The sequence below is a fragment of the Narcine bancroftii genome, chromosome 7 (genome assembly GCF_036971445.1).
Source record: "Narcine bancroftii isolate sNarBan1 chromosome 7, sNarBan1.hap1, whole genome shotgun sequence".
Classification (NCBI taxonomy): domain Eukaryota; kingdom Metazoa; phylum Chordata; class Chondrichthyes; order Torpediniformes; family Narcinidae; genus Narcine; species Narcine bancroftii.
In genome coordinates, this window is record NC_091475.1 from 187,880,643 (window position 1) to 187,894,570 (window position 13,928).

The 13,928-nt window shown below is 41.8% G+C and overlaps 2 protein-coding genes across 6 annotated transcripts in view; one reads left to right on the forward strand and one right to left on the reverse strand.

Annotated features, from left to right (window-relative positions):
* The window catches only part of LOC138739509 (mitochondrial ornithine transporter 1-like), a 97,519-nt gene that overhangs the window by 46,882 nt on the left and 36,709 nt on the right, over positions 1–13,928 (forward strand). The gene's annotated exons all lie outside the window — the stretch shown is intronic.
* The window catches only part of tpte (transmembrane phosphatase with tensin homology), a 76,625-nt gene that overhangs the window by 11,953 nt on the left and 50,744 nt on the right, over positions 1–13,928 (reverse strand). For all 4 annotated transcript variants that reach the window (XM_069891732.1, XM_069891733.1, XM_069891734.1 and 1 more), the window contains 4 exons: positions 6,537–6,598; positions 6,323–6,403; positions 5,793–5,898; positions 117–214 (listed from right to left, as the gene is read on the reverse strand). In XM_069891732.1, the coding sequence (XP_069747833.1) occupies positions 117–214; positions 5,793–5,898; positions 6,323–6,403; positions 6,537–6,598 (347 nt within the window). The remainder of the gene's footprint in view (positions 1–116; positions 215–5,792; positions 5,899–6,322; positions 6,404–6,536; positions 6,599–13,928) is intronic.

Genomic DNA, 13,928 nt, shown 5'->3' on the forward strand with positions numbered 1-13,928 from the left:
ATGCAAAATGACGCACTTGACCGTAACATGTTAAAACTTTTTTTTTGTTATCGGGAAGGAAAACCAACGGTATCAATATGCTTTCCTGATCTTTTGTTGATCATTGTCTACGTTACCTTACAGTTTTCTTGTGTTGCACAAACACATTGAAATACGAGCACCTTCTTCACAATAATTTCAACTTTCAGGTCACTGCCATTGTTCCTACCAACTCCTATGTGGGGAGAAAAACAGGCTTATCCTTTTGTAAGAATCAGGCAAACATCAGTTATTTCAGCCTTGATAATTCTCATGCAAGTTTGCACATCAAATGAAATTTGCACTATAATTTCTAAAATCTTAAGTGTTTTGAAGCCTTCAACATTTGCAAACAAACATTCATTTTAAGATGGGAAATTACATAAGCTTTCCCTCCCATCCCAAAAAATATTTCACAGGTAGTCTCCATAATGGTTGGGCCAAAGATATATATATATATTTTTATTTGCCCCTGTGCTCCACAGTTTTAAATTTGTAATCAAACAAATCACATGTGATAAAAGTGCACATTCCAGATTTTATACAAGTTTACCGGATTTGTATATATTTTGGTTTGACCATGTAGAAATTTTTATACATGGTCCCCTGATTTCATGGCATCATTAATGTTTGGGATAATTGGCTTTACAGTTGTTTGTGAATAGTCAGGAATGTTTAATTGCTTCATTGATGCATGTCTAAGAGAGCTAGGCTTTTGATCACCTTTGGAGTCTGTAGTTGCCACTTTTCAACACGAAGACCAGAGCTGTGCCAATGAAAGTCAAAGAAGCCATTATGAGGCTGAAAAACAAGAATAAAACAGTAAGAAACATCGCCCAAACCTTAGGATTACCAAAATCAACTGTTTGGAACATCATTAAGAAGAAAGAGCGTACTGGTGAGCTCAGTAATCATAAAGGGACTGGTATCCCAGGAAGGCCTGCACTGCTGATGGCAGAAGAATTCTCATCATAATGAAGAAAAATCCCCAATGCCTGTCCAACTCAGACATATCAGAAACATTTTTCAGGAGGCAGGTATGGATATGTCAGTGATTAATGTCTGCAGAATACTTCATGAAGAGAAATAGAGAATGCACTGCAAGATGCAAACCATGGTATGCTTTGGATCGTGGGCAGTTCCCTTGCACCTCCACAGTTTGCTCTTGCCATCACTCTGATCCAGGTTAATCTGTCCACAAGACCCTTTTTCCAGAATTCTGCAGGCTTTTAAATACTTCTTGGCAAACTGTAATCTGCTTATCCTTTGTGCCTAATTAGTGGTTTGCATCTTTCAATACAGCCTCTGTATTTCTGTTCATGAAGTCTTCTGCAGACATTAGTCATTGACATGTCCACACCTGCCTCTTGAAGAGTGTTTCTGATCTGTCGGACACGTGTTTGGGGAGTTTTCTTCATTATGTTGAGAATTCCTCTGCCTTCAGCAGTGGAGGTCTTCCTTGAAATGCAATTCCCTTAGCAATTACTGAGCTCACCAGTACGCTCCTTCTTCTTAACGATGTTCCAAACTGTTCGTTTTGGTAATTCTAAGGTTTTGGCAATGTCTCTTACTGATTTATTCTTTTATTTCAATCTCATAATGGCTTCTTTGACTTTCATTGGCACAGCTCTGGTCCTTGTGACCTGCACCAATGAAGCAATTAAATATACCTCAGTACTCACAAATACTTGAAAAACTAAATGTCCCAAACATTATGGTGCCCTGAAATGAGGGAACTATGTATAAAAAGTGCTGCACTTTCTACATGGTCAAACAAATAACCTTGAATAAAATCTAGAATGTCACTTTAATTACATATGAATTGTTTGATTACAAATTTAAAACTGTGGAGGAAAAAAAGTGTCTTTGTCCTAAACATTATGGAGGACACTGCACATGCCAAATTAAAACATTGTCAATCCATGCAAACCGAGTCATTATGAAAAGCTTGAAAGAAGAAATTGTAGCAAGAATGGAATCTTTGAAGTGGCTTCCAAGCACCATGTTTAGAAAAGGTTAATTAACTCAGTCAGGAGTTTGTAGATTGGAAAAGAGTATGATACAGTTAATACTTGGTCGATCTGGTTACCCTCTATAAAAAACAAAGAGCAGAATTGAGATAATAACCTAGATTTTGTTTACAGTAGCAAGATAAAAAATGCCCAGTCATACTTTTCACCCCCATATCTGACATCACTTGGGAGGGGTGCTGACCAGGAACAAACATTAGCAATCTGGCTAAACCACCAACCAATCAGATGGATTTAAATACATCAGAACACAAAAATCAGGTTTTTTTAAAAAAAAACCCAGCTTTTAAAATTTATTACAAAAAAACAAAATGGATTTGCTTGTACACAGGGCTAAGTTAGAAACAGAAATTATAATATTTATTCAGTAGTAATTAGCAGGCTATCAGAAACTCATGGTATGTATTATTCTATAAATTAAAATGATTACATTTTAATTTAAGTTTAGACAGATGGCACGGTAACAGGCCATTTCAGCTAACAAATCTGTGCTGCCCAATTCACCTACATGCCCGGTACATTTCAAATGGTGGGAGGAAATCAGAGCCCCAGTGGGGGGGGAGGGGGTGAACCTATGCAGACATGGGGAGAATATACAAACTCCTTACAGACAACAGGGGATTCGAACCCCAGTCCCAATTGCTAGTGCTGTAGAGTCATTGTGCTAACTGCTACACCAACCATGCCATCCCAGAGCAAGTTTTACGACAATAGTTCCATGGCTGAAGTTTGCACCAAATTGTGACTGATTGAATCATTGAGTGCAGTAGATCAGATCTGACAAAAATTTTTGGACTTTAGTCCATTTAACCACATCTATAGATGTGAGAAGTTGCAATCAATTTCATAGAGTAAACCACAGTAAATACTGAAATTTGTATGGAATTCAAAACAAGCTTCCTATTTGTTTCTCATTACACTACCAGCTCAAAATTCCAAAACCCCTGACATGGCAAGATAGTATTTTGTTAGCTCACGAACATTTTACCAGCAGACAATTTGAGGCTCGAATACTCAAATCGTCACTCTTTTCTATGGCTGTGTTTCCCTTTGTTCAAACTCCTAATGTTAGTTTGCAATTATTTACTCAAACTACTTGCCTCACAGGAGGCCACATATATAGTCTTTACGCACACCAAAGACAATGGCAGATTACCCATTAGGCTGAGTAGGCAGAAGCCTCGGGGCCCAGAAGGTAAAGGGGCCTGTCCGTGATTCAAATGATCGCGCGACAGGCCAATGAAGTGGCATCCACGCAGAGGGCATGATGCGTGACCAATGAAAGTAGATGTTGAGGGGATGGTGGTGGTCAATACAGTCTCTCGGGAGCCCATATAGCACCTCTATGTTTATCGTGTCTGGTGTAAAATGGAGGGTGGTTCTGGCTGGGGCTCATCGGCCCAGTTGGAGGCCTGACTCGCAGCTGCGATCTCTCTGTATTACTAGCCACTGCTTGTTCCTGGAGGCTGCAGATAGGAGCGCAGGGGTGGTGTACAACAATGAGGGAGAGGATGCAGAAAACAAGCCTGCCCTGACACCATGTTGATTGCATCAGAACCTGGCGGCCAACTACTCCCAGAGCAGAGAACCAAGCCAGCTTGGCGGGAGAGGGGCAGACGACGTTTTATGTCGAAACCCTTAACCAGAGCATCAGAATTCTCCTCCACACTTTATTCAATGAAGGGTGGGACAATGGGGTTCTTACTAAGCTCAGCCTAGGGCCCAAGTGGTGTTTAACTTTGAGAACTACATTTCTGGATTAGGTCAAGCAAAGAATTAATTCTTGATGGGATGTTTCCCAAGATGTGAGAGTCTTGGACAAGAGGGCACGACTTCTGGGTTGAAGGATGTCCATTCAGAACAGAAATGTGTAGGGATTTCTCCAGAGGGTGGCAAATCTGTGGAATTTGTTGCCACAGGTAGTTGTGGAGGCTAGGTGATTGGGTGTATTTAATAAGTTCTTGATTATCAAAGGCATAAAAGGTTATGGCAAGAAGATAAGGCAGTGGGAAAATGGATCAGCTCATGATTGGTGGGGCAGATTTGATGGGCTGAATAGCCCATTTCTGCTCCTATATCTAATGGTCTTTTCACAAGTCATAATATACAGAAATCTAACCTTTTCTCATCTATGCGCCTTTTGATTATGACCACATTAAAATGACAGCTACAGTTTTTTAATCAATATACTGCAGACTTGGTGGGCCTGTCCAAGTTAGCGGTTTGAAGTATCCATTTAAAAGTTTGGATTTGGATCAAGCTAACATTACAATGTTCTGGTTAATTCCACAATTGTTGAAAAGGCAATATTGGAAAAGTATGTAAATTTCTCTTCCTTTTTATAGATCAAATCAGAAAGATGCAATCATGCTTTGTGCTATATAGATTTATGGAAGATCCAAACAGTACAATAAATTACAGAGCTCAAAGCAGATCTGCAAGGCTATGAATTCTTAGAACTTGGCATATATTGGAATCAATTCTTCCCCCTCCCCCCCCCCCCCCCCCCCCATTCTTCCCTTTCCCATTTTCAGAGATCCTTCTAGCAATAAACTGAAAATTGTACAAATTAGATTTGGAGTAGAGTTAAATGTTAACAACATAATCAGTAGACCTAAAAGAAAACAAGTTAATTTTTTGCTCATCTATACTCACTAAATGACTGCTCATAACAGATTCTTTGTCCACAATGGACTGTATCACTATTGCCATGTACCACCCCATATTAACAGGCCCATATTCCCATTGGCCAGAGACAAATAGACAGTGGAAGGAAAAATAATCCCATGCAACTATTTCAAGATATGCAATAAACTGCGAAGTATTTATTCCTCAGTCAACATTTAACAAGACAAATCATGGTTTTAATGCAAATGTTTAATCAGAAAGGAAATCCAGCTACCCATCACCCCCCCCCCCCACCCACCCCGCCAATTCTACCTGATCCACAGTGAAAAGTGGAGTGCGCTACAGAAGTCATAAGCTTGTTGTTGAGGTCAACTGTTAGAATATCCCCCACATCTCTTCTGTTGACAGAAATTCTATGATTTATGGTATTACACAAGTGTTTTAAATTGTAGACTTGTTTGTTAAAGGGTAGGATCGAATTAAATGAAATATAAGCAGCTATTTTGAGAAAATGAAAATATTAAATCTGTTTAATTAGATAACATTATGAGCTCTTAAAAATATTGCACCAGATCTCGGGTTTACTGCTCACTCTATTTCCACAAACAAACTGGAATTGTGGCAGAGCAGCAGATGCAATAGAAGTTGCAAGTGTTCCATTCACAAGGCAGAACTGTTATATTCCTCCTTAAATTTGTATTTTAAAAGTACTGCCCATGAATCAGGAAAATCTGGATCAACCCAATCCCAGAGTTGTCTAGATTTTCTGACTTCTACTGTACTTTCAATGTCCCTTTCAACTCAGGGATTTAGTTTTAGGTCCTTATATTGTTCATTTGCAACAGTAGAGTTCCGATATAGAAAAACAAAAAAATTCTCAAATGAAGCACAAAATATTTCACATCCTTAAACAATAGAACTTAGTTGCATTTAAAGAATAGATATGGAATACCTGATAAGAAATTAATTTAAAGGACAAACCTGTCCTTAGTTAATCTTTATAACAAAAGTGCTTTGATGTTCTCAAGTTCCAAGCCCATATCTTCAGTTTTAAAGGCCACCGTTAACTTATCAAAGTTAAAGAAAAAGAAATGAAAAAATAATAAAATGACTTACCATGAATCGAATAAATTCTGATGCTTTTCATTTTCAGCTTCTTCGGAGGTGGGGGCTGTCGTTTGTACTCATTTTTCATTACCTCATAATAGCCAACATATCTGCTCTGTAAGGAGAAGGTAAAAAAAAACAATCATTCCTCCACTAGGTGCAGAAAAGAGTACAATTCCCACTTTTTGCTGGAAAATCTCAATATTACTCAATTATAAAAGTTGCATGCATATCTATAACATGCACATATAAGAGTCCAAATTGTCTTTTGTGACTAAATGACACTTTAGTGTCAAAAAAAAATTCAGGGTTTTTAAATTTATGTAATTAAATGCAATTTTGTTTTAAAGTCCCAGTACGAAACCAAACAATTGTCAACACTGATGACAATGGAGTGAATTAAAAATGGTGAATTTAATATTGTTAATTTACTGAAAATTATGTAAAATACCAGAAATTCTAATGCAACTGGAATGGAATCTTACCCAAACCTTTCCTAAAAGTGGCATGATAAAAACCAAAAATGTTCATGACTTTACCTGGGAAGGAGTTTCCACACCCTGGAACTTTGAGCTGACGCTTGTGTCAGTTCTTCTTTCTCCAAAATAATCCAAACTTTCCTGTAACAATTCACAAAAACATGACTGCAAGTCTTCAATGTAAATGAAGGCTAGATACCAACCTTCAAGCACACTGCAAAAAGATTTTCAATATTTAATCCAAGTCTTAATATTTCACCTGCCATATATTTACCTTTGCATTCTCAAATTGATCACTGTCAATTAACCAAGTACAGACCATTGTTCCAGTCCTGCCTAAAAAAAGCAAAGACAACTTTACACATGATGACATCTGAAATGTACCTTCACACAACTATGAAAACTGATTCCACCCTCCCTTTCGCCCCCCCCCCCCCACCCCATCCCCAGTCGTTGCTAATCAGAGCAACGTGATAGAACCACACATTTAAACAAAAGACTGCCCTACACTCTCAACTGAGTTAATGGATTAATGTGATCCAAATAGATGCTTAAGGTTCCAAGATCAAACCTGCTGTTCATTTTCCCATCCAATTCCCTCCAGTTTAACACCCCAAGAAAATAAAACATCTTATTGTTTCTTCCCAAACCAATAACAAATGTCATTAATGCTCTGTCATCATTTTTAAAAAATAATCATTATATTCCATAGCCCAAATATGTTGAGATGCCAGCTAAGAACATCCAAATAGTCATATGCATATTAATAATCTCCATCAAGTTCTGTTTTCAGGTTCAATATCCGAACCTCAGTGAGATATGGGAATGTGAATTTACTTTTAGTCCTCTAATTTCTGACCCTTGTACATCCAATAACTTATTTAATCTTTATAGCAAAGACTCTCTAAATGCACATTAAACTCCAAATATGACCCTAATTAGGGAATGAAGATTTACCCCCCAATAATTTCCATCTGCAATGAATGGCCAAAGTTTTTAAAACCTTAAAATTGTTCAGCATAATTTTCAGCAGATTGAAAGAAATTAGATTTTTGGGCTTTAAATACACTGATTTGGATTGAGAATACACAAAATACTCATTTTGTTAGTGATAGAAAAAACATTAAATTATACTTTAAACCAGTACTCAATCTCAAAATATCCTCCAAATTAGTTTTCATGTTAATTTCTTTCTTTTTGTATTATTGCCCATTAACTGAAAAAGTTCTTCATTAGGCCATTTGTGCTTTCCCTCATTTTCACAACATTTAGCCCTTGATTTATTGCAGCATTTGAAAGTCTTGGATGAGTTTGAGAACTTTGGGGAGAAAAAAAATGGTCTTCTTTACTAAAGATTTCATTTGATGATGAATTTTTTTTGAGGCACCAGAACTCTCATGAACTCAGATAGAACTCTTCATTGACCAAACATTAGAAAACAAGCAAAAACAATACTCATTACTTCTACACAGATCAAATTCATGTCAAGCATCAAACAGGTTATGGGAGCTTTCTGGGTCAATTAATCCATGTTCTGTCAGGGTTAGATGTTTATGCAATATCTTGCCACAGATTCAGTCTAACCCACTAAATGTTCTCAATAGCTCTGTTTCTTGCAACACATTTATTTACCTCTACAAGCTTCTCTGAACAGTCTCAGGTGGTAGAGGTCAGAATGCGTACAAAAAATAATGACATACAAATCCCTACTATTGTTTAACCAATTTACAAAGTTCTGCAAGTGAACAAACCAATACCATTAAAGTTTCAATTTTGTTCAGAAAGTCATGAGGATTGGGATCCATGGAATCTTGGCTGTGTGGATAAAAAAATTGGCTTGCATATAAAAAGCAGGGAGTAATAGTGGAAGGAAAGTATTCTGCCTGGAGTCAGTGACTAGTGGAGTTCAGCAAGGATCTATTCTGGCTTTTTGTGATATTTTAAAATGACCTAGATGAAGAAGCGGAAGGATGGGTGAGTAGGTTTGCAGATGATATGAACGTTAGAGGAGTTGTGGATGGTGTTGAAGGTTGTCATAGATTACAAAATAATATAGACAGGATGTAGAGTTGGGCGGAAAAGTGGCAGATGGAGTTCAGTCTGGATAAATGTGAAGTGATGCATTTTGGAAGGACAAACCGGAAGGTTAATGGTCGGTTACTTAGTAGTGTATCCACATCCACAGATGTACTTTGGGTCCAAATCCATATATCCCTCAAGGTTTCTGCACAGGTTGATAGGATAATTAAGAAGGGCTATGGGATACTGGGATTCATTAATAGAGGGATGGAATTCAGGAGTAGAGAGGTTATGTTACAACTCTACAAATCTTTGTAAGAGTATTGTGTTCAGTTCTGGTCACCTCATTATAGGAAAGATGTGGAAGCTATGGGAAGGGTGCAGAGGAAATTTATTAGGATGTTGCGTGGATTGGAGAATGTCTTATGAGGCAAGGTTAGCAGAGCTGGGACATTTCTCTTTGGAGCATAGAAGGATGAGAGGAGACTTGATAGAGATCTACAAGATTATGGGTAGACAGCCAGCGCCTGTTTCCCAGGACAAGAAAAGCAAACACCAGAGGACAAATGTACAGAGTGAAGAGAGGAAAGTTTAGGGGAGACATCTGGGGTAATCTTTATTATTTTTTTTTTAAGTTGTCAGTGCCTGAAATGTCTTGACAGGAATGAAGGTGAAGGCTGAAACATTACAGGCATATTTAAGAAACTCTTAAACAGTCATGTGGATGGATGAAAAAATAAGAGGTTTACAGACTAGGGAGCATTTAGTATTCTTTTTAAGGAAAATGGGTCAGCACAACATCAAGGGCTAAAATGTCCCTGCCCATTATTTAGTGGGGAAGGTTAACCGTATTAAGGTGAATGTGATGCCAAGACCCCAGTACCTCTTTGAGACACTGCCTGCGCTGCTGCCCCAGGGATACTTGTGGGAGTGAGGAGATTTCAATGGAATGGAAAGGTAGCCAGGGACTCTATGGAAAAATTTACCTGGTATTATAGTCTGGACAGATTGCAAATGCCAGACTTAAAAAAAAATACTATTGGGCAGCCCAGTCGAGATACATTGCCTCCCTCTTTGAGGGGGAAGGTGTACTATCCAGGGAACAAATCGATCTGCATGTGATAGGTGAGCAGGTAGCAGAGGACTTTATTTATAAATGGGATGCTAAATTGTTATCAGAAAAGAAAGCTAGCCCTGTAGCATGCGCATTACTGCAAAGTGTGGAAAGAATGACACATACTCAAGAAGTCAAAGTCAAAGACTGGTTTATTGCACTGGCAACTCCACTTATATTCTCTCCCGTCACAGATGACAGGAGTGGCATCACACCAGGGCTGGCCTTGGATTGGTCAGCGATCCCGCCATTGCTCTTTGCTTCCCGCCATGCAAGTTGTCACCTGGACGAAGATCGTTGGCCCCTGTGGGATCTGCATAGTCACCCCGTTCATTGGCCATCTTGTATAAAGGGTCACATCATGGTTAACAGGCCGCTACATGACCCCCAAGAACTGGAGATCGGAGCACTGTCCACTGGTTTCGGTGGCCTTCCTCTGTGACGCGGGGACTATGTGTAGACCGGTTGGCCAATGTCCAAATGTGCTGGCTTGAGGTGTTTAATGGTGAAAGTTTCTTCCTTACCACTGATATCCAGCACACATGTCAGCCCGTTGTGTTTGACTACTATGTATGGCCCCTCGTACGACTATTGCAGAGGTATCTAGCGTGCCCCCATTGAATGAAAATGTACTCACAGGTCTAAATTTTTGGGGGCATAATACTTGGTCTGGCCTTGTGGAGGAGGCTGTGGAGGGGCTAGAGAACTCAATCATTCCCTCAGCTTTGTCAATGAGGCTGTTGGGTCCTCTGGATCCATGGCAGCAGCCAAGAACTCCCCTGGTATCACCAAAGGCCTGCTCTACACCATTCCAGCTGCTGAGGTGTTGACATTTTCCTTTAGCGTGATGCAGGTCCCCAGGAGGACTCAGTGTAGCTCGTCTGCCCAGTTCAGCCCCTTGAGCTGAGCTATCAAGGCCGCCTTTAGGTGCCTGTGGAACCGCTCCACCAACCCGTTGGCCTGAGGGTGGTACGCCGTGGTATGGTGAAGCTGGGTCTCAGCAAGTTGTCCAGCCACCCCCCCCCCCCCCCCCCCCCAGAGTCCCAAAGTGAACTGTGTACCTCTATCGGAAGTCATATGCTCCGAGACTCCGAACCTCAACACAGATGTTAATCAGAGCACTGGCTCAGGTTTCAGTGGTTGTGTCGACCAATGGGACCACTTCCAGCCACCTTGTGGAGCAGTCAATCAAGGTGAGGAGGTGTCTTGCCTCACAGGAGACCAGTAGTGGCCCTACAATGTCAATATGGACATGGCTGAACCTACGTCGTGCTGGCTCAAAAGTCTTTGGTGGTGGGGTGGTGGGGGGGGGGTGCCTTGACGTGTTTCTGCACTTTGGACATCTGGCAAAACATGCAGGTCTTTGCACACTGACTGACCAGTTTCCGGAGGCCGTGCCAGACGAACCTACTAGCCACCATTTTGACAGAGGCTGTAATGGCTGGGTGCACCAGGTTGTGCACTGCGTTGAAAACCTGCCATCTCCATGCTGCTGGCATGATGGGGTGGAGTTTGCAGGTGGAGACATCACAGAGGAGCATCTGATTACCAGGGCCAATAGCAATGTCCTCCTGTCTGAACCCAGAAACTGCTGCCCTGTGTGCTGGGATCTCAGGATCTTTCTGCTGTGCCTTAGTTAGGGCGGCATAGTCTATTCCCTGGGTCAGGGCCTGGATGGACTCTGTTGCGGGTTGGGGCAGTGTGTTGGCCACCCGTTGGTTTTACCCACGATGTGTTGGATGTCCGTGGTGAACTCAGACACAAGAGGTGTTGCTGCTGCCTGGCTGACCACAAGTCTGACACTTTATGGTAAGGTTAACAGTTTATAGTCTGTGAAGACCCTGAATTGTCTATCTTTCAAAAAAAAACCTGAAGTGCTGGACTGCCAAGTACAGCACCAATAGTTCATGGTCAAAGGGGCTGTATTTGAGCTCGAGTGGCCAGAGGTGCCTGCTAAGGGAGGCCTGGGCTGCCATTGCCCTTCAATTAATTGCTCCAGTACACCTCCTACCACTGTGCTGGAGGTATCTACAGTGAGGGTGGTTGGCACCTCTGCCCTGGGGTGTACCAGAAAGGTGGCATTGGCCAGCGCATCCTTGGCCTTGTGGAACATCTCCGAGGCCTCATTGTCTCAGGTAACCTTTCCCCGCCATGAGTGCGAACGGGAGCGCATGATGCAGACCGCTGCTGGTATGAAACGGTGATAAAAATTAATCTTACTGACAAATTCTTGCAACCCCTTCACTGTGTGGGGCTTTGTGAAGCGCCGAACAGCCTCCACTTTTTCAGGCAGGGGCTTAGCTCTGTGTCTGTTGATCTGATGCCTCAGGAAGTCGATTGTTTCCAGTCTGAACTGGCACTTAGCAGGGTCTATAGTTAGTCCAAATTCCTGCAGCCAGGCGCACGGTCACCTTAGATTGTCCACATGCTCTGTGTGAATGTGGCTGGTGATGAAAATATCATCCAAATAGATGAACACGAATGAGAGATCCCAGCCCACTGCATCTATCAGCCTCTGGAAGGTCTGGGCTGCATTTTCTTTTTAAAATAAAGTCCAAAGGGCATTCTCAGGAACTCAAAGTCCAAAAGGGGTTATGATGGCGGCTTTAAGTATGTCGTTGGGATGGTCTGGGATCTGCTGATAGCCTCTGATGAGGTCAACATTTGAAAATACCTGTGCCCCTTGTAAGTTAGCAGAAAAGTCTTGAATATGGGGTACTGGGTATCTGCCCAGTGTGGTGGTCTCATTGAGGCAGCGATAGGCACCTCATGGTACCGAAGGCAGCAGGAGGGTGGAGGTCACGTGCAGGGGGAGGCCCAAGGGCTGTCAGAATGCCAGACTTTGCTTGGTGAGGGAGCTTATCGAGGGAAGGCGGTGTGCCCTGGCATGGAACCCTCAGTGACGATGTGGTGCCTTACCCAGTGCTTCGGTTCAGTGGAAGAAAACTGTGGTGCCAGGATCCACATGAATGTGTTATCGGACAAAGTAATAGAGTCGAGGTGGAAGGCAGGCAACTTGACTCTCTCTCCTCTCCTCCCTCTCCCCCCCACCAGGGGCAATGTCTGAAAAGTCCTGGAGTGCACCAAACACCACCCTTTAATGTCCACCAGCAGATAATGGGCTCATGGGGTCTACTCCCAGGAGCGGTTGCACTACCGCTGTGAATGTCCACGTGAATTGATTGCTGCTGAAGTGGAGATGGATGGTGTGGGTGCTGAATCTTCTTATGGTGGTGCTGTTGGCTGTCCTCAGTGCTGAGCCCAGCGCGGTCGTCAGCCATCTTGTGTACCCAGTCATGTCCTGGTTAGTGGGCCACTACAGACCCATATTAAAACAAATATTTCACATTTGGAATAAAATTAACCAATATGTAGGAACCAAAGTGGGGCTGTCTCCAAAAATACTCCCGACTTCAAATATATTAATATGATTGACGGTGGGTAACAAGATCCTGGACACCTTGTATCGTAATGGCATCAAGTGTGTTGAGGACTGTTATGAGCAGGGGAGGCTAATGTCACTTGAGCAACTGAGGAATAAGTAATATAACATCAAATAAGATGTTTCACTGATACCTTCAGATAAGATCTTTTCTACAGAACAAATTAGGTCCAACTATGGCCCTACCAGTGTGCAACGACGGAGACCATGATTCAAAGGGGGAGCACGCAGAAGTTCTTTTTGGCAATGCATTTCTTGTTCCAAATGGAAGGACAGAAGCCAGGCCTTGATAAATCAAGGCAAAGGTGGAAGTCAGACTCAGGAATAATGATTGATGAATGGTGCTGGTCTGATTTGTGTCGGATCAGCATAACTGCCCTCATCATTGCGCAGTACAGGTTGGTGCAATACAATTTTTTGCACCAGCTATACCTGGTGCCACAAAAATCTAAACCGGAAGTTTTAGATGTGGCATTGCGACAGGGACTTTTGTGCATGCAACCTGGACATGTGTCAAGGTGAGACCCTTTTGGGTAAAATTGGGCCAAGCTCTGGGGGGAAATAAAATCCTAGACAAAGAATTCCCACAGGACCCAGAGCTGTTCCCGTTGGGGAAACATGATGGACGCAAGGCTTATGATGAAGCAGTCCAAATTTAAAATTCAAATTGTCATGATCACATTGGCAGTGGCCAGGGAGTGCATAGCAGTTGCCTGGAAGTCCAATTCCTAGCTGAGCATTGAACACTGGAATACAGAAATAGAGCTATGTTCCGCTGAAGAAAATTACCTACAACCTAAGGAAACAATATGGTACTTTTTTTGAAGGTCTGGCAGCCCTATTTGAACTACGTAGAGGCACAGCTATAGTGTGAACCGCTATGCTTCCTGCCCTCCCAATTCGCCCCTCCTTTGGTGAGCTACAGAAAAGGGAAGGCAACCTATGTGCTGACTGCCATGACACGATAAACCCAGAAATCCCCAAATACAAGTTTCATGCCTTTGTTGTGAGTGTCTTGGTCATTGTAAGTATAATTAGTTTGATGTTAAATATTTAATGTCCGGGGGTGGGGGGAAGGGGATTTAAAAAAA